This window comes from Rhineura floridana, chromosome 9 (genome assembly GCF_030035675.1).
Source record: "Rhineura floridana isolate rRhiFlo1 chromosome 9, rRhiFlo1.hap2, whole genome shotgun sequence".
Taxonomy (NCBI): Eukaryota; Metazoa; Chordata; class Lepidosauria; order Squamata; family Rhineuridae; genus Rhineura; species Rhineura floridana.
In genome coordinates this window covers 55,293,618-55,321,122 of record NC_084488.1, presented here as the reverse complement: position 1 = coordinate 55,321,122, position 27,505 = coordinate 55,293,618, and the positions used below count along the sequence as shown (strand labels likewise).

Below are 27,505 nucleotides of genomic sequence, written 5' to 3'. Positions count from 1 at the left end.
TAGGGACAAACCATTAGTCTCTGAACATGCTGAGTTACCACCAAGCTTCATAAATGTACAAGTTTCCAAGTTAAAGAGACACATGATAACTAGGACCTTCTGCCAGACCTGGTTTCAAATCCCTGCTCAGCCGTGAAGCTCCCTGGGTGACCTTGGGCCAGTAACTGTCTCTTAGTCTAACCTACCTTACAAGGGTGTTGAGAGGATAAAATGGGAAGGGAAAGAACCATCTTTGAGCTCCTTATAGAAAAAGCAAGATATAAATGAAAATAATAATAGGAGCTTCCCAGCTACAAGGGGGGGGGGAGAGGGAATTCATATACAAAAGCCAGAGTACAGACCTGAACAATGGAAGATTCTCTGTAAAAGGAGAGCGAAGCTCTTAATCCACACACACTATTAAATCAGTGGGGAAAGGGAACAAGGGGGTGGGGAGGCAATTATTATACAGCCTTCTTCCTCCTCCCATGCCCACTCCAGCCCTCCCTCCCCCTGTCAGTTTTACCTATCCTGATTGCAAGGGAGTAAATCCCACTGAACTCAAACATGCAAATGACCAAACCTGTCTTCCTCCCCTCCCCCTCCTGCCTGCTCCCCTCCCCCTCCTCCCCTCTGCCCTTCCTCCCCTCCCTCCTCCTCCCCATCCCCTGTAGTCAGTTTCATCTATCCTAAGCATGATTGCAGGGGAGTAAATCCCACTGAACTCAATAAGCATGCAAATGATCAATCTATCCTCAGCAAACTCGCGCAGGATCCCATTTCTTACCTCCCAGATTGAAAAGCAGAGAAATTCACTAATAGGCAAAAAACTTTGCAGTTTAAGAACATAGCTATAGCCTACAGATATTTCTATCAAACTTTAAAAAGCAGGGAAATTGGGCAGCTATAGTGAATGCACCAAGGGAGCAGGAGACCTGACCTCCTCTCTCAGATATTGCGCTGCCCTACAAATTTGTCAAAATGCAAACACAATTTGGGTTGGTCTTTCACAGTCCAAGATCCTCCATGGCGCAGAGTGGTAAGCGGCAGTAACACAGCCAAAGCTCTGCTCATGGCTGGAGTTCGATTCCAACGGAAGGAGGAAGTCAAATCTCCGGTAAAAGGGGTCGAGGTCCACTCAGCCTTCCATCCATCCGTGGTCGGTAAAATGAGTACCTGGCATATGCTGGGGGGTAAAGAAAGGCCAGGGAAGGAACTGACAATCCCACCACATATATACGGTCTGCCTAGTAAACGTCGCAAGACGTCACCATAAGAGTCGGAAACAACTTGCACTACAAGTGCGGGGACACCTTTACCTTTACCTTTTTCACAGTCCAATCCACTTCATGTGTAGCTTGGAAGAATTTGGTAACGTGCTTCTGAGCATATGGTGAATTGTGGCAATGTAATTAAGGCTGCAAACCAATGCATTTACCTGGGAGTAAGTCCCACTGAACCCAATGAAGCTTACTTCTGAGTAGACATTATTGGATTGCAGCCTAAGAAAACCAGGAAAGCCGCCTTACCTTCCTTCCAAGGTCCACATCCTTGCAATTCTATCTACATTTACCTGGGAGGAAGCCCTTCTGAATTAAACAGGGCTTACTTCTCAGGAAGAGAGACAGTGTGGTGTAGTGATTAGTGTGTTGGACTACGACCTGGGAGACCAGGGTTTGAATCCCCACACAGCCATGAAGCTCACTGGGTGATCTTGGGCCAGTCACTGCCTCTCAGCCTCAAAGGAAGGCAATGGTAAACACCTCTGAATGCCGCTTATCATGAAAACCCTATTCATAGGGTCGCCAGAAGACTCGAAGGCAGTCCATTTCCATTTTTACTTCCCAGCAGACATCAGAATAGACAGTTAGGCTCTTTTTCAGCCCCTTCTTCCCCTCAGCATTGCCTTGCTTCTGTTGCTACAGGCCAGTAAGCTCTGCCCCTTCTCCCATGCCTGAAACTCAGGACAGGTTGGGCAGCTCCTTAGTGCAACCATCCTGGCTCTCCTTTTCCCCAGCACAATGATTCCCTCCACTGCTGCTGGCCTGCGCTTATCCTGGGAAGGCCCCCTGGGTCCCTGTGTGAGATCCTGGGCCCTCGGGATAGTACCCCACCTGGCCATGTGCTAGCGCCGGGCCTGCTCTTATAGCCTTCAGTCCAGACCTGTTTGCTTCAGTAGGTTTAAGAATACTTAGTTATTCCATGGAACCCACAGACCTGAATTTACAAGATCTGGGTGGTTTATGCTATTGGAGGCCACTGATTCATAGGGTCGCCATAAGTCCTAATCGGCTTGAAGGCACATAACAACAACAGTTATTCCATTTGTTAATACGTGTTTACTATCCGTTTTTTAGACTGATGAAAAATTACACCTAGCTATTTAAAGTATGTAGGAAGTTTGGTTTATTTCACAGCCAGCACAGAACTAGCGAAGCCTATGACTGAGGCATGGGTAATCAGGAGCTATTCTGACATAATGAAAACATAGCCTTCTTCTAGAGAAACTAGGCAACTGGCAGGGCCGGTTCTAAAGGGCGGCCAGGTTGGGCACTGGCCCGAGGGCCCCAGAGCTACAGGAGCCCCTGAGGGGCCCTCTACTTCCCTTCTGTGATCCGTGCCCCTCCACACACCCCACTTACCTGTCAGCCGGCTTTTTAGCATTGCCCTTAATGAAGATGGCGGCCGCAGCTTCCCCAAGGTACTGAAGCCGCTGCCGCCATCTTAGTTGATGGCAGAGATGTGCTCGCATAGCACGCACGTGTGCCATCAACAAAGATGGCGGCGGAGGCTTCATTCCCCTTAGGGAAACCATGGCCGCCATCTTCATTAAGGGCAATGGTAAAGACTAGACAGGTAGGGGGGCCGTGCACGCACACACACACACACACACCGGGGGGGCCAGGGCAAACTGATGCCCAAGGGCCCCCGCATGCCTGGAGCCGGCCTTTGCTACTGGAATGATCTCATTTCTCTGTTTTTCGAGAGTGCTGTTAAGCTTAATGATCAAATATAGGACAATAATCTTTAAGGAAAGTGTGATGTCCTTTAAAAACAGAAAATGGCATTTTATTACCAATCCATTTTAGGCAAAAGAGGACAGGGAGAAAGTAGATCACAAAACCAGTATCTTAATTGCAGACAAAATACCTTATCAAATGAGAAGAGGGCTTCGGTTCGCCTTAGGAACCAAAATCAAGAGCCATCTCTTGACACCGCTGAAGAGTTTATCCACATTAGCATTGAGTGTCTAGTGGAAAGAAGTGACTATTGAAATAGCTTCATAGAATTCTGCATTTTTTTAAAAAAAATCTATTACATCTCAGCAAAATTATATACAAACAGACAAAATAGAGCTCTACACGATATAATTAATATAGCTTTTAGTTTCACATATATAGCACCAACAGACTTGGTGCTCAGTTTGTAAAGCTATAAAGAATAGTGATGTTTCTGGAATTGAGAAGGTAAATGGAAAGGAAATGTTTGCATAACGTATCAAGTGATTTGTAATGCAGAAATTATAATTAACTACTATGTGTGGGTAGATAAAAGGTGTCTCGATTCAAGAAAAAAGGGATTGGTAAAATAATTTTGTGGCCTCAGCGATTCATGCACTAGTTACCACCAGTTTAGACTATCCCTGAAGATGATCTTGATGCCTCTAGGCCTTGTTTTTACCTTCATTCATCTATTCTCTCACACACGCTGCTTTCAGCAGCATGACTGGATTCTGAAATTGCTTCCTTATAGAGGTCCGCTTTTCTAGATTAGATTCTCTGTAGAAACATTAGTAAAACAAGAAAGAAGCAAAGTAAAAAGAACACCAACAAACATACAAAAATATAATTCTCCATCTTTGGAGGTGGCAGGTGTTGCCACCACTCACCAAATGCTCAGAGGCACATGCTACCAAATTCTTCCAAGCTACACATGAAGTGGATTGGACTGTGAAAGACCAACCCAAATTGTGTTTGCATTTTGACAAATTTGTAGGGCATTACAATATCTCAGAGAGGAGTTCAGGTCTCCTGCTCCCTTGGTGCATTCACTGTAGCTGCCCAATTTCCCTGCTTTTTAAAGTTTGATAGAAATATCTGTGGGCTATAGGTACGTTCTTAAACTGCAAGGTTTTTTGCCTGTTAGTGAATTTCTCTGCTTTTCAATCTGGGAGGTAAGAAATGGGATCCTGCGTGAGTTTGCTGAGAGTGGATTGATAATTGGCATGCTTATTGGGTTCAGTGGGATTTACTCCCCTGCAATCATGCTTAGGATAGATGAAACTGACAACAGGGGATGGGGAGGACAGGAGAGGGAGGGAGGGCAGAGGGGAGGAGGGGGATGGGAGCAGGCAGGAGAGGGAGGGGAGGAGAAGGACAGGTTTGGTCATTTGCATGTTTATTGAGTTCAGTGGGATTTACTCCCTTGCAATCATGCTTAGGATAGGTAAAACTGACAGGGGGAAGGGAGGGCTGGAATGAGCAGGGGAGGAGGGAGGAAGAAGGGAGAGGAGAGGGGAAGGAGGGGACAGGCAGGTCTGATCATTTGCATGCTTATTAAGTTCAATGGGATTTACTCCTATGCAATCATGCTTAGGATAGGTAAAACTGACCATGGGGGAGGAGGAGGGGGGAAGGGGAAGGGTGGATTGGAGGGGGGCAAAGGAAGGGGAGGGCAGGGCAGGTTTGATCATTTGCATGCTTATAGAGTTCAATGGTATTTACTCCCGTGCAGTCATGCTTAAGATAGGTAAAACTGATCATGGAGAAGAGGAAGGGGAAGGAGGGGATTGGAAGAGGATGGGGAAGGATGGGCAAAGGGAGGGGATAGGAGGGAGGAGAAGGGAGGGTGAGTTTGATCATTTGCATACTTTTTGAGTTCAGTGGGATTTATTTCTATGCAATCATGTTTGAAAATGGAAATGGACTGTCTTGAAGTCGATCCCGACTTATGGTGAGCCTATGAATAGGGTTTTCATGGTAAACAGTATTCAGATATGGTTTTACCATTGGCTTCTTCTCAGGCTGAGAGGCAGTGACTGGCCAAGCTTCATGGCTGTATGGGGAGTCAAACCCTGGTCTCCCAGGTCGTAGTCCAGCACTGACCCAGGGGAGATGCACGGAGCGTAGGAGGAAGGGAGATTGGGTGGGTGGGCACTGGGCAGAGGGGAAGTCCCTTTCCTTTCCAAAAGGAAAACATTATGAACAGTATGATTGCTTTTCAGGGTTTCCCCCACCTTTTTATTCTGCAGCAGGAACATGTAGCCTCCCACCCAAATTTAAACCAAAGCGGTCCCTGGCCACATTCACACCAGGCCTTTATTTCATTTTGGACAGTCATGGCTTCTCTCAAAGAATCCTGGGAAGTCTAATTAGTGAAGTGTGCTCAGAGGTGCTAGGAGACGCCCTGTTCCCCTCACAGACCTTCAATCTGTTAAACCAGTCTGGCCACTGGAGCTCTGTGAGGGGAATAGGAGTCTCCTCTCAGCACCCTTCACAAACTACACTTCCCAGGATTCTTTGGTGGAAGCCACGACTGTCTCAAGTGAAATAAAGGTCTGGCCTGGGTTTGGCTCCCTGATTAGGCGAGCCCAGTACCTGTGAGTCTGGCTTTTAGAACACTGACACTTGGTTCTTACTGAGCATGCCTGGTGTTACCATTGAGTTCAATGCAAAATTTCTTAAATTAATTAAACATCAGCCAGGCTTTTTTAAAAAAACTTTTAAACTGAAGAAATTTAAGGTCAGAGTATGGGGCAAGGTTAGTAATAGGATTACAGGTACTCTGTGAACATTTTTTAATGATTTTTAATGAATTTCAACAGATTATGAGAATTCTGACAGAAAAAAGTCCAAAAGAGGTCTAGTTTTTCTCTCTCTCTTTTTACATTTTGAACTCTCAATTCTCTCTTGACTGTTTTGTGTATCGCCATGAAAATTTAAAGGGTTGTTAAGCAAGGGTTTCTGAGTTCAGGACTATAAGTTTGTAAGGTTTTGTTTTGAAATGAACTTATGGGAAGCAGCAGAATGGCATGGGGGATATTTTCCATTTAACATTGCGGAATGTGAAAAATCCACGCTGACTATAGTGTACAGCCACTCTTGTGGCTGTATAATACATACATATAACTGCAGTATAAGACATAAGTAGGCCTGCAACAGGCTTGCAATGTAACACAAAAAACATTTTACTCTATATTTTATCAGCAGCTGTATTCTATGCAACTATCGTTCAGTTCAATGCAAAATTTCTTAAATTAAAAATCAGCCAGGCATTTTTTTAACTTTTAAACTGCAGAAGATGAAGGTCAGAGTATGGGGCAAGGTCAGTAATAGGATTATAGGTACTCTGTGAACATGGCTGATTTTTAATGAATTTTAACAGATTAGGAGAACTCTCAGGGGAAAAAGTCCAAAAGGCCTCTGGGGTTTTTCCCCTCTCTTTTTACACTTTGAACTATCTACTATCTATTACTGTTTTGTGAATTGCCATGAAAATTTAGAGGGTTGTTAAGCAAGCGTTTCTGAGTTCAGGACTATAAGTTTTTTAAGGTTTTGTTTTGAAATGAGCTTATGGGAAGCATCAGAATGGCATGAGGGTATTTTCAATTTAGCATTGCAGAATGTGAAAAATCCACGCTGGCTATAGTATACAGCCACTCTTGTGGCTATATAATTATCTTGTTTCTCTTGTTTGTAAGCTGACTTGAATGTTCTCTAGAAAGGTGGGGGGAAAGTTTTGAACATAATGTTTGAAGTTATTTCTCAAAGATGATTGAGAAAGCTGCATTTTTGAAATATTTAACAACAGGTTGGATGTAATACCTTTGCATAAAGTATGTTCGGAATAAATCTGCCATTTAGCATGAGTAAAATGACAGCGCTACGTTTCTTTTTTAGGTACTACCTCCCACCACAAAAAAAACTTTAAAAGTTGATTTGCATGGATGTGATTGTTTCTACAGTTGATAATCATTCTGTTTCTGTTTCTAAACAGGACTTTAATATGGATAGAGATCTCAAAGACTATAGTAACAGGACACTTCTCACAGAGAACAGTTCAGTTCCTCCAAAGAGCTCCAATTTTCCTACCTGGGAAGACTATAACAACAGTGTAGATGACATACAGTACTTTCTGATTGGGCTTTACACTTTCATCAGTCTTGCTGGCTTCATGGGAAACCTGCTTATCCTCATGGCTTTAATGAAGTGCAAGCAAAAAACAGTAATAAATTTCCTCATTGGTAACTTAGCCTTTTCAGACACCTTGGTGGTTGTCTTTTGCTCTCCCTTCACCTTGACGTCGGTTCTACTTGATCAGTGGATGTTTGGCAAAGTTATGTGCCACGTGATGCCATTCCTCCAGTGTGTGTCTGTGCTGGTTTCCACTTGGATGTTAATTTCTATTGCTGTAGTGAGATACCGTTTGATTCGTCACCCTCTTTCTAGCAACCTGACGCTGAAACATGGCTGCTACCTCATTTTTGCTATCTGGACCCTTGGCTTAGCCATTTGCTCCCCTCTGCTTGTTTTCCACAAGATTGTAGATCTTCATGATGCCCTTCATCTAGAAGCGCTGAAAAGCAAGTGCTTGTGTGTCGAGTCATGGCCATCTGCTGGGTACAGGATTGCTTTCACTATTTCCTTATTACTCATGCAGTACATTTTGCCTTTGGTTTGTTTAACTGTAAGTCACACCAGAGTCTGCAAGTTGATAAGTTCCAGATTATCAGGCAAAGAAAACAAACTGGAAGGGAATGAGATGATCAACTTAACTCTTCATGCACCCAAGAGCTGTGGGCCTCAAGCACAGCTCTCTGGCTCTGAGAGGTGGAGTTATACTTTGGTCAAGAAACATCGGAGGAGGTACAGTAAAAAGACTGCTAGTGTGATGCCAGCAGTCTTAAGGCACCATCAGGATAATCATTCTGGAGATCTCTCTGAAACATCTGGTACACAAAAAAGTCCGCTTTCTTCTTCCAGCAAACTCATACCAGGAATACCCATTTGTTTTGATGTGAAACCAGAGAGTTCAGATGTGCAGGATGGGATTACAATAGCCCGATCCACCATTAGGATTAAGAAAAGGTCCCGGAAGGTTTTCTGCCGACTGACAGTGCTGATCTTAGTTTTCGCAATCAGTTGGATGCCCCTTCATGTTTTCCATGTTGTAACTGATTTTAATGGCAACCTCATCTCAAACAAGCATTTTAAATTGGTATACTGTATTTGTCATTTGCTGGGTATGATGTCCTGCTGTTTAAACCCCATTTTATATGGATTTCTTAACAATGGCATAAAAGCTGATTTGATGGCCCTTATTCCATGCTTACAATTCTCATGATGCTCTAGTATAAATTAACAATACATGTAAAATTATTATGCTCACAGATTCATTGAACTGTGAAATATATAATCTGACTACTTGTGAGAATGCTTTAAGGAAAGTACTGGTTGGCCATTTAATGTGACAATGGTTAATGCAATGGCCTGATGATCTGATGTGCATTCCTCGTTGCAGACATGCCAAATAACAAAGTTTGACTGGTCAGTTCATCTCATGTTTCCCATTATGAGTCTTTAGGGGAGACACTCATGTCAGATTTTAGGTAAAGAGACATCTGTCTGATGTACAGAAGAAAATATGAATATGTCGGGAATATCATTAATATATCATCTGTTGGGAATGCTTTGATTTGGATTCCTGCATTGAGCAGGGGGTTGGACTTGATGGCCTTATAGGCCCCTTCCAATTCTACTATTCTATGATTCTATGAATAACATTTTCACTATACCCACTATAAGTGGAAATATAAGATCAAAACATAGTTCCACAAAGTTCCATCCAAAGCTGCTTTAACAGCATTTGAAGATATTTAAATTGTTAGCAATTTTTTAAAAAATGTAATATCATAAGATAATGTTTAGAATGTATCTATTGCTCTTTAGACAATTCTTTTTTAAAAAAATAACAAAATAAATGTGTTGGCTTATGTGTGAATGGAACAATTATGGCAATGTCGTTATTGTTTCATATAAAGTATTTATGTTTTAATAAAACTTTGGACAAACCTGGCTGAAAAGAAGCCTTATGCATAAATGCATAAGGCTTCTTTCTGTTATGTAGCACTACTGAACCATAGAGTTATTGTGGTGAAAGAGACAGGTTCCTGGCCATAGAAGCTTACAGTCTAACAGAGCAATCCGAATCATGGGAAGCCGGTGGAAGGGGGAGCAGCGAAGGAGGAGCTGGCAGAAAGCTCCATGGTATCCACTCACTGTTTGGGTACCACCAGGCCAGCTGAACACCAGCTCAGGCAGGAGCAGCGCACACAAAAAGAAAAGCAAAAGCTAGCTTCCGCATATACCCCTACCAGTTAGCAAGTGCTACCCATTGACCACCACTGAAATTATTTTACCTGGATCAGGACCCATAGGAGTGCTCTAAATGAGAGGAGGATTGTGCACTAAGTTCTTCCCTGCTTCTCCTCTGCCATGCCCCCAGAATGGCCTCATTTTCAGGCCTCCTGCCAGCTTCCACCAGCTGTCCATTCATTGGTCTGGTCATACGTGGCAGACCCCCAGCTGAGCCACCAGGGTCCTGGGGGCAGTGCATCTGAGCCAGGAAGAGGGGCTTCTGCCGGTGAACCCTGGCAGAGCCGGAGCCAGCTCAGGGATCTGCCACATCCAACTCCTCTCAGCCCAGTGCAGATACAAGTTGGATTGCGCCCTACATTTTATCTGGGGAAGAGATAGTAGAAAGAGGCCATGATACGGAAGAACCAGTATGATGTTTTCAGCATACCCATATTGTACATAGACCCACTGGAATTAATGAACCCAAGTTAGACATGTCCATTAATTTCAATGGGTCTACTTTGAGTAGGATTAATAGTGGACAGAACGCAGCATTTGTGTTCCAAGATATGTTTTATTTTATTTATTTAATTTAATTTATATACCGCCCTAAGCCAAAAAGGCTCTCTGGGCGGTGTACATCAGAAATAAACAAGCACAATATATAAATACAATAGATATAACAGAATCAAACAAACAAGCAAAGAACCAAACTACACCAAAATACAAACAATAATGCAATATTGTTAAAATACACTATAAAATACACATAAGATACAATTTAAAATGCCTGGGAGTATAAAAAAGTTTTCACCTGGCGCCGAAAAGATAGCAGCGTCGGCGCCAGGCACACCTCATCAGGGAGACTATTCCACAGTTTGGGGGCCACCACTGAAAAGGCCCTAGTTCTAGTCATTATCCTCCGAGCTTCTCGATGGGATGGTACTCGGAGGAGGGCCTTAGATGTTGAGCGCAGTGTACAAATAAACAAATGCAACAGAAACATGAGCATCAGGGGACTCTTGCTTGGTCATGGCTCCCTGTGAAATACAGGTGCCCCCCAAAACTCCATTTTCCCAACTTAATATGTGGGAAATGACACATAATCTCTAATGCAGAGGTTCCCAACCTAAGCTCCAGGAATCACCAATGGTCCATGAGCTTCATTCAGAGGTCCATGGCATGCCTGTGAAGAATGGTGGGAGGAGTAGCTGTGAATGGCAGGTATGGTGGCTGCTCCATCATTCTTAGAACCTGGTGGTCTACCCAGACAGTGACCAGGATGGACCGGAAGTGATGCGGGGAAGGAGACATCTGTAAGGAATGGAGAGGACTAGCAGCAAAGTTAATAGGAGGCTAGAATCCTACAGCATCTAGCACAATGCATCACAATTGCTACAACAGGCAAAAAAAAAAATCATTCAGTGGTCCACCAAGACCCTCAGCAATATTCAAGTGGTCTGTGGGGGAAAAGTTTGGGAATCACTGCTCTAATGGTTTGTTTTTCATATTATTCTAATCAGTTGCTATCCTTTGGCCAGACACTAGAATATAGTCCTCCAAGGTCACACATACTTCATGCCCCCAACAAGCAGTAAATCTGGAAGTTTAAATGGATGAGCCATCAGAAAGGCTGGTGCTTCTGCTTTGCAAACTTGCACATTGTTCAGGGACCCCTTTTCCCCTTTGCGTGTAGCGGATCCAGGGAAGATGGCCTATTCTCCTTGTTTCTGTCTGGATTTGGGTCCTATCCTTAGTTTGCACAGCTGCAGTAAACCTGCAGTGAAAGAAGCAACAGTTATGGGAAAGAAACATGTCAACAGCTACATGAACATGTGATTCATGCATTCATTTCTTTTTTGACATAGTAAAGCAACAGTGGTGTGCTTTTCAGAAGCATTTCTTCTGAACACACTCCACATGGTGAGATCTGGTGTCTGCCAGTGGCAATTAGAGTTCTCAATATTGCTGTAAAAACCCCATAGGAATGTTCAAGATGTGAAGATTAAAGGTAAGATCATTCATGGTGGCATTACCATAGTACCTTTAAATGTTACAGAAGTGCCACAAGAGCTCTTTTCTGTGTTTTTTGCTATGATGTTTAGAAGGCCCACGCTCATGTGGGCATCATGCGGGTCTTTTACTGGGAGGGACCTGATTCTATCAGAAAGACTCACGCAATTGACACTGCCATGTAGCTGTGGGCTTACTACAGTTCTGTGGCATAAACCCAGGAAAAGTGACCTCCCCAGTGCTCCAGTGGCGTTTGAATGGCAATCCGATCAAAGACAGATGTAAGAACCCACATTCTGAATGCTTTTTTCATGTGAAAGCCTATAACCTCTTGATGTACCCAATTTTTAAAAGCTGATCTAAATAGCCTAGATCACCGCAAGGGGTGTTTGGCACGACAGAGCTGCCAGGAAAACTGCAGGCATTATCAAGTGATAACAAGTAATTTTAGCAGTCTGTCACAAGTAAGCTATTGACTGAGCTTCTTATAAGAGCCAGTGTGGTATAAAGGTTAGAGTTTCAGACAAGGACCAGGGAGACCCAGGTTCAAATCCCCCCTTGGCCATGATTCACTGGATGATGTTGGACCCCTCACCATCTCTCAGCCTAACCTACCTCACAGAGTTGTTGTGAGGATAAAATGGGCATGGGGGAGAACTATGTATTCTCCCTTAAGCTCCTTGGGGGACATATGAAAACTGCAGGTATCAAATGATTGCTGACGTAATCTTAAAAGTTTGTCATATGCAACTATTATTGACAAAGCTGTTTATATCAGTGGACCCAGTCCTTGGCAATGAAGGCATGATTAACAAGTTTTTGGCCAGGATTCATAGAACTAAATAAGAAGTTCTGCACACCCAAGGGGGCGTGCAGCCTTGTATTTCTCAAACAGCAACATGCATACACACACACCATAGGAAATTGTGGAGATTTTGAAAAGCAAATTGTCATATGGGACAAGGTTCAGCTATTCAAAGAAAGTAAAAAATAACACTGGTCTTGCTCAAGCCTTTGGCTACATCAGAGTATCTCTGTGGGGGCAGTGCTGTTGCACTCAGGTCCTGCTTGCGGGCTTACATAGGCACCTTGTTGGCCCCTGAGAACAAGATGCTGGACTAGATGGGCCTTTGGTCTAATCCAGTAGGGATCTTTAAATGTTCAGAAGTTGGGCATTAATTTTTCACTTGATAACTCACAGTTCAACTGATTGCGTGGAACTGTCTGTCAGTCCAGGACTACAGGAATAGATATGTCATCATCAATAAAAAAATAGGATTCAATAGTCTTACTTTCCTTGTGTTCAATTCAATGGTTCTTTGTTCAATTATTTCTGCATATATTAATTTATTTATTTTTATGCTGGTCTAGAGTATATTATCCAGTTCTAACTGCAGAAAAAATGCTGTCCTGGTAATTTTTTGTCAAAAGAATAGAACACTGGTCAGCAACTAGTTTAGCTGGAGTGCTGCTTTGAGAACACAGTAGGATCCGGCCACCCATTCACAGAAGTGGCTTTCTGCCAAGTCCTAGTACACCAAAGGGTGTATGTGTATGCTCTTCTCTAACAGAGACTTCTGAGCAAACCAACATTATTTAAAATAAAACTTTTCCTTGCTTACCTTTCCTTACTTTTGAACTAGCAGATCTTTCTGTTATTTTATTTAATTCCATTTATGAGTCGCTTCATATAAAATATCTCGACAACAACTTCAATGCTAAAAACAGTTACAACCATAAAGAGAAAACAATTTCATATATAAAACCTGTTAAAACCTTGTCATATACAAAAAAAGTTTCAAATCCAATGCACATACAGATTAATACAATTAAATCCAATACATTAATAGACCCACTTTTATAACAGTTCTTCCCCCCCAAAAAAACTTCTTACAGAAAAATATTTTGGGACTAAATTTCATTTTGCCCCCTCTTTCTAGTGTATTTGTTGCCTGAAGGTATTTAGTAAATAGTTCATAAAGGCCAAAGCGCTCCTTCCTTATATTTCAAACATCGATCTACTCTATCTCTGTCTTACTCCCTCCCTAGCTGATGCTCTTTTTCAGCTATCATCTGCTAAGAGGTCTATCATATCAAAGTCCTGTTATTCAACCCCTTCATTATCATCTCTTTCAGCCATAATAGTCTCAGATAGTGCCTTAGTGAGTATATCCGCTAAGGTGGTTTGTTACAAAAATGATCACGATGTTTTGTACATGGTTCAACTATTCCCATTGGAAATTCTGAAGAAAAAGGTTCAAACCTTCTGTTGGGCATCAGTCAAAATGAAGCATTTTTATTGGTTTCAAAGGAAGAGCTAAGCATCTACTTAAATCTGTCTTCCAAAAAAATTACTGAGAATTAAAACTATTTAGGTTTGGCTGGATAGCATCCTACATATGCATACAACTGATTGAAAGACAATTTGAGATTTCTGAATTGCCAGTGCCTATATAGCCATGATCATCAAGATCACCCTCAGTGAAACTGCACGTAAAAAATCAAATTCAAGATATGAAGAATCTCCCCTCAATCCTTTGGTCTGTTGGGGATCCTGAGGTTTGACAACTGAACATGGCCCTCCAGGCCTCTCTAACTGGCCTTCAGGACTCTCTGCAGGCATGTCCCTTCTGCAGACCACACCCCTCATAGCTTTTACTTTCCTGGAATGTGTCTGAACTGTGAAAATGCCAGTTGTTCGCTTAGATGGAGAGATGCGTGTGTGCAGAAACCTCTGACTTTGTGTAGCCTACTGCAGAAAAGAGTCATGTTCCTCTTTGCCTACTTTTGCCTCTGGAAACATCCACCACTTGCATGGGCCCCCCAGAAGGTTGCTCACCAAAGAATGCAGCCTGTGAGCTGACAAAAGTTCCGAACCCATGGTCTGGACAAAGGTTATGCTGATACCACCAAAGTTCTTCTCTACACCCAGATGTTTGTTAAAATGTTAATAGGTAGATACTATAGCTTAAACTGAGCTTATGGACAACCCAATGCTTTTTTCAACTTTTCATCAGTGGAGCCCCTTCAACTGCCAATTCCTTTTACAATTTAAAGCACAGGTTAAGCAGACTCAAACTGAGAAGCAACTGCACTGTATGGCCCCAAGCCAAACCATATTGAAACAAAACACTCTTTATTTACAAGAAAGAAGCAAAGCCCCCTTTAGCACAGAAAATAAAGGCAGATAAAACTAAATACTCTCTACTACTACTGTTCTGAAGCTGCCCATTAAAGACTTTAATTGAATTACACTGACATAAATCCTACCACTTTGGTGTAGACGTACTGTGACTCAAACTGTTACACTTTAATACCAAAGTTTAGCTTAGCTATGGGATATTTTGATTCTGAAAGGATTAAGCTGCATTACTGATCTTTCTTCCCCTTAAAGTGTCACAGGACAACCTGGTCATATGTCCTGTTACACCTCCTTCAGTGTAAACATATACTTGTGCTGCAGCAGTTACTACAATCACATTTTCTGTGATTCAACTTGGGCACAGGTATTTATCTCTGCTCTAGCTGCCTCTGTAAGACTCCTTGAACAGACTTTCCATGCCAACTTGGCAGTGTAAGGCTGTGTGAATAAAAGAGGGATGGGGCCATTTCCATAGTTCTTAGGAGGCCAAACTGCAGAGATGGAGAACCTCTGGCCCGTGGGCCAATCTTGGCCCCACCAGGGGATTCAATTCAGCCTGCAAGGCCATTTTCCCCAAACCATACCCACCTGCCAATCAGCTGGTGTCATTTGTAACATCGGCTGATCAGTGGAAGGGCAGGGTTCAATTCTGCATTTTCTGTGAAAGGGAACAGGTGACCGCAACCTATTCACCAGGATTTAACCCCTGCTCATCAGCTGACAAGTGGGAGTTAAATTCTGCTCAGGGACCGTCATTGCATAGCAGAGAATAGGACCCCCCGCCATGTTTTCACAGCTACTATCTAGACTAAGTAGCTGCCCTAGCTAGTTGATACTCAGGAACTGATCAATATCACAGCCTGCCTTAAGTGCACAATGGGAGGGGGGCTTTATTTTATGCACATAATCCACTATGTTAAATCTTGGCAAATAAGAAATTTCAACACAGAAAACTGGCAGCTGATCCAGGGTCTTAGCTGAAAAATTTAATTGACCTTTGGGAGAAGGACAGCTAGATCTGATAGCAATGAGCAGGGTATAAATTCATTAAGTTAGACATTTGTGTAAATTCCTAGGCTTTTAAAGAAAAATAATATTGATAAATGAATGTTCAAACGAGTCTCTTTGTATCACTTATTTATATGAACACATCTAGATGAAAATTATTTCATGCTGATTTGCATTCATATTTTTATAGTATGTGCACATGTAATCAGAAGAAAATTCAATGCAGATCTGTAGCACTGAGAACGAAAATATTTTAGCAATATTTCTACCAGACAGCCCCCGAACTTCACCCAGATAACACAGATTCAGTACATAGTGAAATGCGGTGCCTGATCCTCTGGGTCTTGCTATGCTGGCATACTATTAGTGCAATGTAGTGCTGACTTTATGTGCTCTCAGTAGCAAAGGAGAGAGCAAAGCAATTATTGGTAGAAATGCGATTATGTGGCAACATCAAGAGAGAATGTCCATGAAAACACCATCACCCAACCACAGCATTATGCATCGATGATGGCCCACATGACCCAAGCAAGGAATATAACTCCCATCATCCCTGTACACTGGCCATGCTGACTGGGGGTGATGGGAGTGGGACTCCAACACCATCTGGAGGGCCACAGGTCCTCATCCTACACTCACAGTGCACTATCAGACAGCAAGGAGACCTTATTGTGCGTGCATGCATGCATGCACATACACCACCAGTAGTAGCCTCACAGTGCAGTGGAAAGGAGGGCAGAAACAGACACCTGCAAATTCAAGCTCAGTCCTTTCTATATAGTTTGAATCCCATGGCAGCCTGCTAAGCACCACCCCTTTTCCAGGAAAACTACCAGAGCAAGCAGTGTGGGCTGACCACCAAGGGCTAGGTGCAGAGAGAAGCATGAAAGCTACAACAGCAAGCTTACAACAGGCAATGCTGCCTGATCATTCTGTGGGCAGCTTCTGATACGAGCAGCACACTGGAAACCAGGAGACATGGTGCAAGTCTTATTGCAGGGAAATGCTGAAATAAACCTGCCAATTCAAGCTCCAGTCCTTTCTATAGCTTGAATCCCTTGGAGGTCAGGTTAAAGTCAGACAGTGACCCGAGTGGGGTTATAGGTGCATTGCACCACTTCAAAATCCAAGGCAGTGCCAATTGGAGATACCTCCCCCCCCCACCGGTCACGGTTTATGTGACTGGATCTATGTGGGATTTGGGAGAAAGGAAAAGGTGATCTCATGGGATGAGCACTTCAGAAATTACAGATGCCCCATCATGTTACTTTGTAGTTGGTCTGTGGAGTGGGATTTCATCCTGACACACACACCCATTTCATTTTTTGCATCTCCAGTCATCACTTCTGACTGACAACCCATTCAAATAGCCCCATTCAGGCCACTGTCTTGCTTTTACCTGCTTCAGGATGCTTGTCATTCTGCCCACCCACTCCCTTCTATCTAGCACAGGGGTGGGGAACCTTTAGGGATGGGGTTCGCTGACTAGTTCCGATCAGCTTGTATTCCAGTAGTCAGTTGTTCCATCCCAATTTGCCCCTTTGTTGTTCCTGCTTGCTTTGGCACTTGCCAATTCAATCCGCTCATTTCTTTGTTTGGTTGCAAAAAAAACCGGGCAATTTTTAACGTAAACACCTATGTAAATTATCATGGTGGTTTATTTTTTCCTATTTATCATACCTACACACTGTTAGGAATGCATCAACTAAATTATGAAGATAATTACTTAAAATTGGGGGAAAAGATCGGGGGGGAAATCTGTGCCTATTACAGCCGCAGCTTGCTGCAAAAAATCCATGCTGATTACAGCTGCAGCCCACCGCAAGGAATCAGTACTGGTCTGAAAAGATAGCGGACTGTCAAATTCAATCGGAATCCAGTACTAAGTCCGATTTAGCGGATATTCTCCCCCACCCCTAGGAACCTCTGGCCCACTTGGCCTCTGAACCTGACCCCCAGGCCCCAGCACTCTCCCCCCACAAAGGAACGTGCACATTTACAAGTGGCACACAGTGTTTCTTCTACATTTGCAACGAGTCATTCCTCTAGTTCTAGTTCCTCTAGTCATTCCTCTTCTGTCTCCTGCCTCCGGCGTCAAGAACCCGGTGGTGAGAGTGCCGAGTTTTGGGGTGCTAAGGTGAGCGGTTGGGCGCCCTGGTGGTGGTGGTGGCAGTGCCACACGAGACGCCCGGCGATTGGCCCCGAAGAAGTGAGGAGTGAGGGAATGTTGTGGAGGCTGGACCTTTCTTACCTTCCTGCCTCCCCCTCCGGCGCCGAGAACATCAGCCCCGACGGTGGTGAGAGCGCCGAGCTTGGGGCGCGAGGGAGAGCGGCTGGGCGCGAAGGGATTGCGGAGGATCTTGGCCGGGCATGGCGGCGGTGGCAGCACCGCGGGAAACCCCGGAAGCGCCTGGCGAATGGCATTTGAGAACCGAAGGGAACGATATGGAGGCTGGCCTTTCTCACCCCTGCGCTTAATACGGAGAGTCGGGAGGAATATTGGTCCGACAGAGGTGAGAGTATCGAGGGAAGCCAGGCGTGGGGCGTAGCCCGGTGGTGGAGAAGCAGCTGAGCGTTAAGAGTGCGGCTTGGCGGCGGCGGATAGACGCGGTGGAGAACAGCAGTGGAGGAGCGCGCGCGAGAGCGGCCAGGTGTGGAGGGCCGTGAAGAGCGTTGGTCCGGCGGCAGTGAGAGAACGCCGCAGTGGAATAGCTGGAGTGTGGGCGCGGTTCGAAACGACTGGGGAGCATCATAGAAGGCGGCCAGAGACTGGATATGATCTCCCCCCTCACCTCGGCGAGTAACTTGGACACAGCTTGGATGGTCGGGGGGGTTGGGGAGTACTGGCTTGGTGGGTGCTCAGACCCACGCCTCCGGTGGCTGCTGGCACTCTCCATTGCTGGTTCTCACAGTGGCTGGGTGGGGGGATAACGGGATATTTTGGCACTTTAGGTGGTCCTGTCTGGAAGTGGGGGGACTTTACTTGAGTCCCGGTGGGAGGGAGGCATGTGCTTGGCAGAGAAGGTTCTTGTGGGGAGGGCGGATGGCCACGTTATCGAGAGGCTAGGCGGCAGATGCTGGAGGGGTACGAGGCGCAGGCCATGCCAGCTTAGGGGAACAAGGGATAGATGCATAATATCCATCCCCTGTTCCGGGCCTGTGCACCACCAGAAGACAACTGGGAGATGTACGACTCCACCCAATCTTCGACTGCTGTTGTGTAACGCCAGGTCTGTGGTGCAAAAAAATCGCTCATCCATGACATGATCATGGATGAGCATGCAGACCTGGTGTGCATTACGGAGACCTGGCTGGATGCAGCGGCAGTGCCTGTGCTTGAGGCCATGTGTCCAGCGGGTTTCCGATATGCACAGCAGCCAAGGATTGGTAGGCGGGGAGGGGGAGTGGCAGTCATTTATCGGAAGTCCTTGAGTTTTGCCAGACTCCCTCTCCACGAGACCAAGTTTGTTGACTGCATGTACTGGAGGTTGGGCCCTAAGGGCAGTTTAGGGATTCTTCTTGTGTACCGCCCACCCCGCTACACAAATGACTCCCTGACCGAGGTGCTCGAGGTCTCGAGCGTGCGGGTTCTCTCCCCTGACCTCTTAGTCTTGGGGGATTTTAACCTGCATGCCAAGGCTGCTCTCATAGGAGCTTCTCGGGATTTCATGGAAACCATGACTTCCTGGGAACTGCACCTTTGTAATTTTGGACCCACCCATGTAGCCGGTCATGCTCTCGACCTTGTGTTTGTCTCGGGAGGGGAAGGAAGTGCTCTGAAAATGGGGGCTGTTTCTTTGAACCCCGTGTCATGGTCAGATCACTATCTGGTGAACATGGACTTCTCACTGCCACATACCCTCCGCAGGGGTAAGGGACCCATTAAGATGGTCCGCCCCAGACGCCTGATGGAGCCAAAAGGATTCCTGAATGCGCTGGGAGATGTGGAGCCGTCAGAAAGTCACCCAGTTGAAACCCTGGTGACGGAGTGGAATAGGGAGATCACCAGGGCAATAGACTGGGTGGCTCCAAAACGTCCTCTCCCACTGAATAGAACTCAGATTGCACCCTGGTATACACCACGCTTATGGGGCCTGAGGCAGGAGGTGAGACGACTAGAGCGCCGGTGGCGGAAATCTCGTTCTGACGGCGATCGGACACTTGTTAGAGCAGCAATAGCTGCCTATCAAGTGGCAACGAAGGCAACGAAGAGAGAATTCTTTGCTGCCTCCATTGCGTCTGCAGAGTGTTGTCCCAGGAGGTTGTTCCAAGTGGTCCGAAGCCTGGTCGGTCCGGTTGCACAGGAACCCTTGGAACATTCTAAAGCCTCCTGTGACAAATTTGCCAAGCACTTTGCTGATAAAATCGAGTGCCTGAAGAGCACAATTCTGTACGCCGTGGACACAGGTAGTGGGCCAGAGCTGGCCAATTGCATTCCGGTCCGGTGGGATCAGTTTCAGCCCCTTCCCTCTGAGGAAGTGGACAAGGTGCTCTCTAATGTGAGGCCAACCACATGCTTGCTTGACCCTTGCCCTACATGGCTCATTGTGAGCTGTAAAGAGAAATTGAGCGAAGGGATCAAGGCAGTGGTGAATGCTTCCTTGGAAGAGGGTGCAATGCCATTAGTCCTCAATGAGGCAATAATAAAGCCCATTCTGAAAAAGTCCTCCTTGGATCCCCAAGAGTTGAACAACTTTTGCCCAATTTCCAATTTACCATTCTTGGGCAAGGTGATCGAGCGAGTGGTGACTACTCAGTTACAGACACACTTGGATGAAGCGGATTATTTGGATCCATTCCAGTCGGGCTTCAGGACTGGACATGGAACTGAAACAGCCTTGGTCGCTCTGGTGGATGATTTGAGGAGGGCGTTGGACAGAGGTGAACACACATTCCTCGTCCTCCTGGACCTCTCAGCGGCTTTTGATACCGTTGACCACGGTATCCTCCTGGATCGCCTGAGGGGAATGGGAATAGGAGGCACTGTTTTACAGTGGTTCCATTCCTATCTCTCTGATAGGCACCAGCGGGTGGCATTGGGAGATGAGGCTTCAGACCCTTGGCCTCTCAATTGTGGTGTGCCACAGGGTTCTATCCTCTCTCCCATGCTATTCAACATCTATATAAAGCCGCTGGGGGGCATCATCAGGAGATTTGGGCTGCAGCGCCACCAATATGCGGATGACACTCAGCTCTATCTCTCATTTAAGTCCTCACCAGAGATGGCTGTGGTTACCATTTCCAAGTGCCTGGAGGCCATAAGTGAATGGATGGGAGGAAACAGGCTGAAGCTGAACCCCGACAAGACCGAGGTTCTGCTTGTGGGAGATAGGAGGAAGTTGGGTGATTTTGACCTGGTGTTGAATGGGGTAAGATTGCCCCTGAAGGACCAGGTTCGCAGCCTCGGTGTTGTTCTTGATTCCCAGCTGTCCATGGAGGCTCAGGTCGTGGCGGTGAGCCGGGCAGCTTGGTATCAATTACATTTGATACAAAGGCTGCGACCCTACCTCCCTGTCCATCTGCTCCCACGGGTGGTACATGCCCTGGTCTCCTCTCGCTTAGACTATTGTAATGCGCTCTACGTGGGGCTACCCTTGAAGACGGTCCGGAAATTACAGCTGGTACAGAACACGGCGGCACGTCTGATCAAGAACAGCCACCGCCGAGACCATATCACTCCAGTACTTAAAGATCTGCACTGGCTACCAGTTGTTTACCGGGCCCAATTCAAGGTGTTGGTTTTAACCTTTAAAGCCCTACATGGTTTTGGTCCAGTTTATCTAAAGGAACGCCTTCAGCATCACCAGATAGGCCGCCAAACGAGATCAGCCTCCCAAGACCTTCTCTCGGTCCCACCAGTCAAAACAGCTAAGCTGGTGCGGACCAGAGAGAGGGCATTTTCAATTGTGGCCCCCGCCCTCTGGAACTTTCTGCCTTATGATCTCCGCCATGCCCCCTCCCTGACAGGCTTCTGCCGAGAACTGAAAACATGTTTTTTTAGGCAGGCATTCGAGACCTCTGTCTAATTTAGTTTAAATTTTTGTATGATGGGGGTAGGTTTGGATTGAGTATACTTATTGTTGTTTTGTATTATATGTTATATTTTACTCTATGTTATATTTAATCTATGTACGCCGCCTAGAGTGGCCGTTAATTCGGCCAGATAGGCGGCCTAGAAATAAAATTTTATTATTATTATTATTATAGTGTGGCAGCACCTGTGCTCTGGAATGATTGACATCAGTTCCTCTTGACTTTAAGCATTATAGACATTAGGCACCTGCTGAAAACTTTTCTGTTTCAGCCGGCCTATCCAGATACATGATTCGATTACATCTATTTTTAAATTTGTTGAATGTTTTCAGGTGCTTTTAATTATTTTTACATGTATTAAATATGTTTTTATTTTATTTTGAATTGTATCGTTTTATCACCAATGTCTCTGTCGCCTTTGGGAGGAATGGTAAGGTATAAATTTAATCAATCAAACAAGCAAACTGGAATCTTCAGTCAGCTGAGTAGCACTGGGAAGGGGGCGGGATTCTGGGGAAGAGAGACAATGCCAATCATTTTGCCCATGTAATTCTACTAGATGGAATTAAGGGGATGGGCAAAATGACAGACATAATAAACCAAGCAGTGGAGAGAAGCTGACTGGGCCTGCTGTGACAATAATATCTAGATGCCACTAGATTCTAGCAGCATCTAGATTTTACTGTCCCAGTCAAAACTGCACACACGTGCACAGAGCATGGTTTAAAACAGTGACCACCCTCTAGTGGTCATGTAGTGGCCTGGCTCCAATCTAGGGATGGGTGAGAATTTCGATTAAGTTCACATTTCAAGCTGAATCTATCAAGTTCACACTTTCCAAAACAATATGAGTACCAAAACACAGCTATCCTTCAAAATTTGCACTTATCTGAATGTTGTGATGCAGTACCCTAACCAAACAATGATTATAAAAAATGCATGTTAGGGGAAAGTGTGCATAAAAATGAATATATGAGTGAAAAAAGCACACAACAATGCATTATATGACGAGAAACTGATTGCAAAATGTGTTCATTAGTCAAATGCCGGCAAAAATGTGTACATGAGGATCAATTTGCACTGAAATGCTAGCGACTTTTCATGAGGATTTTTTTAAAAAATACCCAACACAAATAGCTGCAGAAATGTGGAGAACTTAATTTAAGATTGGAAAATGAGAAACTGAGAGAACCTAAATGGACAGCTCTTCCCATCCCTACTTCAGACAAGCTTCAGCTCCTTAGTACTGCTGGCATGTGGTGGAGAACACCAACCTCCCTCCCTTCTGGTGTGTATGTACATTCTGAAGACAGCTGGATGAGAAATGGAAGGATGGACCTACTAGAAGGTGAAGAGCAGGTGACACAGTTGGAAAAGAATGCTTACATTAAAAAGCATCAGTGGTTGAGTTTTCAGAGCATCACAGCAGGGCCCTCTCCCGCACGGGTTGAAAGCTGCCTTTCCCTATCCAGTCAGGGAAGCAGAGCTCTGCCCATTGCTGCACCTATGGCATTCATCCTGATTGCCACACACTCTTGAGAGGCACAGGAGTCCTGGGAGGAGATATGGGTGGGCACCCCACATGGGACAGCTGGCTTCCCATTAGTCACACTGCTGCTGTTCTGTGGTGGGGGCGGACTGGGTCCACTGGGGGAGTGGGAACTTCCTTGCCTTTACTTCTGTTGAAAGGCCGCCTGATTTTATTTCCCAAGATAGTTGTTTGATTGCCTATGGAGGGGACACAAGATATGTGGGGTTAGTAATAAATAATGGGCAGTGGCTGTGGTAAGTAGTTATCATGCCTACATGCTTGAGTAGGGGTTGATGAGCAAGAGACAGAAAATCACCACCTACATGCTCTTCCAGTCCTCATGTTCCAACCCGTGCCCCACCTTTGGTGATACTCTGGATATCTACAATTGATAATCCACCTGTTGGTGGCAAAAATATAGGCATTGACAGCATGCTCACCCATCCATAGAGAGGGTTGCATTGAATCTATTTCCAGTTACTGTTGGTCTGTTTCTTGCCCTGGCACCGATCCTGAAGAAAAAAGAGGTCATGAGTGATGGGCAAACAGTATCAATAGTTGAGGTTGAGTGCCTGGTGTTCACCCACAAAGGTGGCTGTGGTCCCTATTGCCTTCACTAGTGAATCATCATTTATTTTCATAGAGCATGGTGCTTACCTGCCGATGTGCTTGAGCGGTCCCTCTGAATCTGATGTGAGTCATAAATGTGTGCCTCTGCCTTATGAAGGTACCATTTAAATTTTTTTTGTCAGATTCATAGAAAAACTCAAAACAAGACCTAGCCCTTGCTATATCTATGTTAGGAATTCTGTCTACAGTCATTGTCTCATTTGCAACAACCAACATAAAATGATTTTACACCTCCCCTTGACTGAATGCTTATGAAAGGATATTATGACAAATATCTTGAACGATTTGCTTTCATTATCTGGTTATGAAGATCAAATCAATTTAAGCAAACAACAGAATGAAGATCAATACAATACTCTTGACAAAGCATGGAATTACTCATCTCTCACTTACTATGTGACAAAACTCTTGTGCCTGCTGAAACGTCAGAGAAGTGACAAATGAGTGAGCACAGCTGGAAGATTCTATCACCTTCTGGCCCTCCAGATGTTGGTGGACTCCCAACTCCCATCATCTCTGACCATTACCCAGGCTGGCTTGGGCAGATGGGAGCTGGAGTCCCACAACATCTGTAGGGCCACTTGTTCCCCATACCTGCTCTAGAAGGCAACTTGCCAGATTTTATGAATTGAACCAGCAAGAGAAAAGGCTGTAGGAACTTCCTAGTAGCCCTTGCTCAATCAATGGACAGGCTAATGATGAGGAAGTATTGTCTTCTTGGTTCTCTTCTTTGCTCGTTTACTCTAGTCAAACTGTCTGATTATATCCATGTAGCAATAAAGAACTTTAAAAGTATGGTATAAAAAATATTGATTCCTCTCTGCAGTTCCCACCATGAGTCTGAGTGCTATTAGTAATGCCAGATGTGCTATAGCCCTTCTGCTTTCTCATCGTCCGATCCAAGTGACAGATATTTAAACCAAAATATTGAACAACAGGATCCAGTCTCTTCTAGGATATTTCACACAGAGTGCACTGCTGCTCCATCTCACCATGGGTTTATTTAAAGTAGGACAGAACTAGATCACTTAGCAGGAATGCTGCATATGAATTAAACAAGCAGATACATTCAGTATGTCTGCACAAATGCAGAAACAAAAACTAACAAGCAGCAGCAGCAGCAGCAGCAGAGGCAGTAGTGGCGGCAGCGGCGGCAGCAGCAGCAGTAGCAGCGGAACAATTTTTAATCGGATTCCAAAGGAACTGGGTTCCTTTGCCAACATTTAAACCTCTTTCACTGTATCTCATCTTCTCTGCTCTAACATTATTAACTGCATAGGCTGTATTAATGAAATAAATTTTTTGAGAACTGAATTGGGGAAATAACTACTAACCCTCTTATTTTATTTATTTATTTATTGTACGTATATACCACCCCATAGCCGAAGCTCTCTGGGCGGTTTACAGTAACTAAAAACATTAAAACGAGTATACAAATTTAAAAACATATCTTTTAAAAACAATTTAAACACAATTTAAAAATTTAAAACAATCTAAAACACATGCTAAAATGCCTAGGAGAAGAGGAAAGTCTTGACCTGGCGCCAAAAAGATAATAGTTTTGGTGCCAGGTGCACCTCGTCAGGGAGATTATTCCATAATTTCGGGGGCCACCACTGAGAAGGCCCTCCCGAGGTAGTCACTTGTCACTTTCATATGAACAACCCAAAAATATTTTTCATTCTATCTTTCATCCTTTACCAAATTTCTCAGTTTGATCATGTGATGGGAGTGTGGCTTGACCTTTATGGCAAATTTATAGTCTAGGGAAACTGAGGCTGCTGGTTCTGTAGCATAGGCCAAGTGAATTCATGGAACTTCTTTTTACAAAAGTAGTTGTGGGGGGAAATGGACAGACAGTACATATTTGCCTAAACTTCCCTACGAATGCCTCTCAACAAGATTATGAATAGAATAGGACAATTAATAGTCAGCATCACCAATGAATTATATAGCTTAATGACCTTGCTTTTCACTGCAGTGTTTCAAATCATGCCTACAGGTAGGTCAAGAGCATGTCTGATTATTATTCAGCGCTTTATGTGTCTCTCATCATCTTCATTCCAAAGGAAAAGATGGCAAAGCTATTCAGCAAGAGAGTCCAGATCCATAATAATCTCTTTTTTTCTTATCCACTTGTGATCCACTCTGCCATCTCTATCCACCTAGTTGTTCCTCCACCCTGGATGGTCCATTGCCTTAGTTCAGATGCGACTAACCTTTAATGCCCCAGGGACCAATTCACCAGTGGCCATCCTTCCAGGGGCAGCATTCCAGTGGCGAGCATGGTTAAAACTAAGCGTGACCACCTATACTCTCCTGCACACAAAAGCACACACAGCCCCCTCCTCAGCTGATTGGTGCAGATCAGCAAAGGAGGGGAGATTATTGTCCCTCCCTTAAAGAACTGATGACCAGGGAAGGGGTAATTTGCATCCCCATCAGGGGGCTGGCCTCTGCTTACCTCAGCACTTCTCACCCCCACCCCATTTTTGCTGCTGCCACCCAAATCAGTGGGATCTTTGTGCCAGGAAAAAATAGTTGGGGACCAGATTAGGACCCTGAATGATGAGTTAGCCATCCCTGAGCCAGGCTGAGGGACTTATGCCACTGTATCTTGGCTGAGCTGGGACCCAGCCGGCTCAGCTGGAGATTCACTGCATCCAATTTCCCTCAGCTTAGCTTAAATGTAAATGGATTGCATCCTTAGTCTGTGAAACTAAACACAGTCTGTTTTTCTTACCTTGCTTATTTGGAAGAAAGAACAGCCCATTAAAATCAATGGAACTTGTCAAGAAATGTTTTGGAATGGGTTCTCCAATTTACCCAGAATTAAGTCCCACTGAGTTCAGTGAGGCTTGAGGTGCAAAGGAATACTGCTGATAAAGATCTTATGCCAACATTGATCTAAGCAAAGATACATCTTTAATTATTATAGACTTGCTTAAAAAAATCCTGATTTTCTAGAAATCAAAGCTAGCAACAATATCACAATTGCAATAGCCAACAGAGTGACAAGAATTATGTTCTGAAATGCCAATGTTTCTTTTGTTTTTTAATTTTTTTTGACATTATGACGTATCAGTGGATAGTTTTATTGTATATTTATTGTTTTCGTTAGCTTATTATGACTATTCAAATGTTGTTGCCTTGTACCTGTTAGTGAATTATGTAAACATTTTGATGCTGAACCACACTGACCATGGTTTACTATGGAAATGTGGCATGCAAGTAAATGATAATGAAACTTCATCTGGATGCTAGCTGTTTGAAACTCACCCCCCCCATGTACTTTATCTGGTGGACTAATGCTGCAATCCAGTACACACTTACCTGGGAGTAAGTCCTATTGAACCTAATGGAGCTTACTTCTGAGTAGATATGTACTGGATTGCAGCCTAAGGTTGGAATATAGTGGGCTATGTTCTCTACTGCAATTTTTTTAAAAAAAATAAGACCAATAACATTCTTATTTAAATAAAACAAAATATTCTGCTTTCCTCATGGTAGATGAATTCTTGAATTCAAAATAGATAAGAGGATTTCATAACCCAATCACTGTTATGAAGAAAATTCGCCGAATAATATTTTTAAAATCGTCCTACAACTTCTAAAGGAACTACTTTAAAGCACCTCTAAGAAATACGAGCGAAAGTTGTACTCATCTACCGCGCACATAGACGCAACCCCACCGAAACCCTTTCTGTACACCGACATAAAAGGCTCTCTGCGAGTGAAGACTGGACAACGTACTCACCCTCCCTACCTCCCACCAATCGCAGTTAGAAAGCAGATGTGACGTTGTCAGTAACA

At 44.4% G+C, this 27,505-nt stretch overlaps 1 protein-coding gene and 1 long non-coding RNA gene across 2 annotated transcripts; one reads left to right on the top strand and one right to left on the bottom strand.

Annotated features, from left to right (window-relative positions):
- The first annotated feature begins 6,972 nt into the window (after positions 1–6,972).
- NPY5R (neuropeptide Y receptor Y5) lies at positions 6,973–8,322 on the top strand. Its single transcript, XM_061584683.1, has one exon. The coding sequence runs from the start codon at positions 6,985–6,987 to the stop codon at positions 8,320–8,322; it is 1,338 nt and encodes a 445-aa protein (XP_061440667.1). The 5' UTR covers positions 6,973–6,984.
- A 1,674-nt stretch (positions 8,323–9,996) lies between these two features.
- LOC133364044 (uncharacterized) lies at positions 9,997–27,421 on the bottom strand. Its single transcript, XR_009757820.1, has 3 exons — positions 27,326–27,421; positions 12,971–13,066; positions 9,997–11,112 (listed from the first exon to the last, which is right to left on the bottom strand). It is a non-coding gene; the product is annotated as an uncharacterized LOC133364044 (long non-coding RNA).
- Positions 27,422–27,505: the final 84 nt, after the last annotated feature.

Excerpts from the sequence above, each read along its gene's own strand:
- NPY5R (XM_061584683.1), top strand. The coding sequence starts at position 6,985 with ATGGATAGAGATCTCAAAGACTATAGTAACAGGACACTTCTCACAGAG.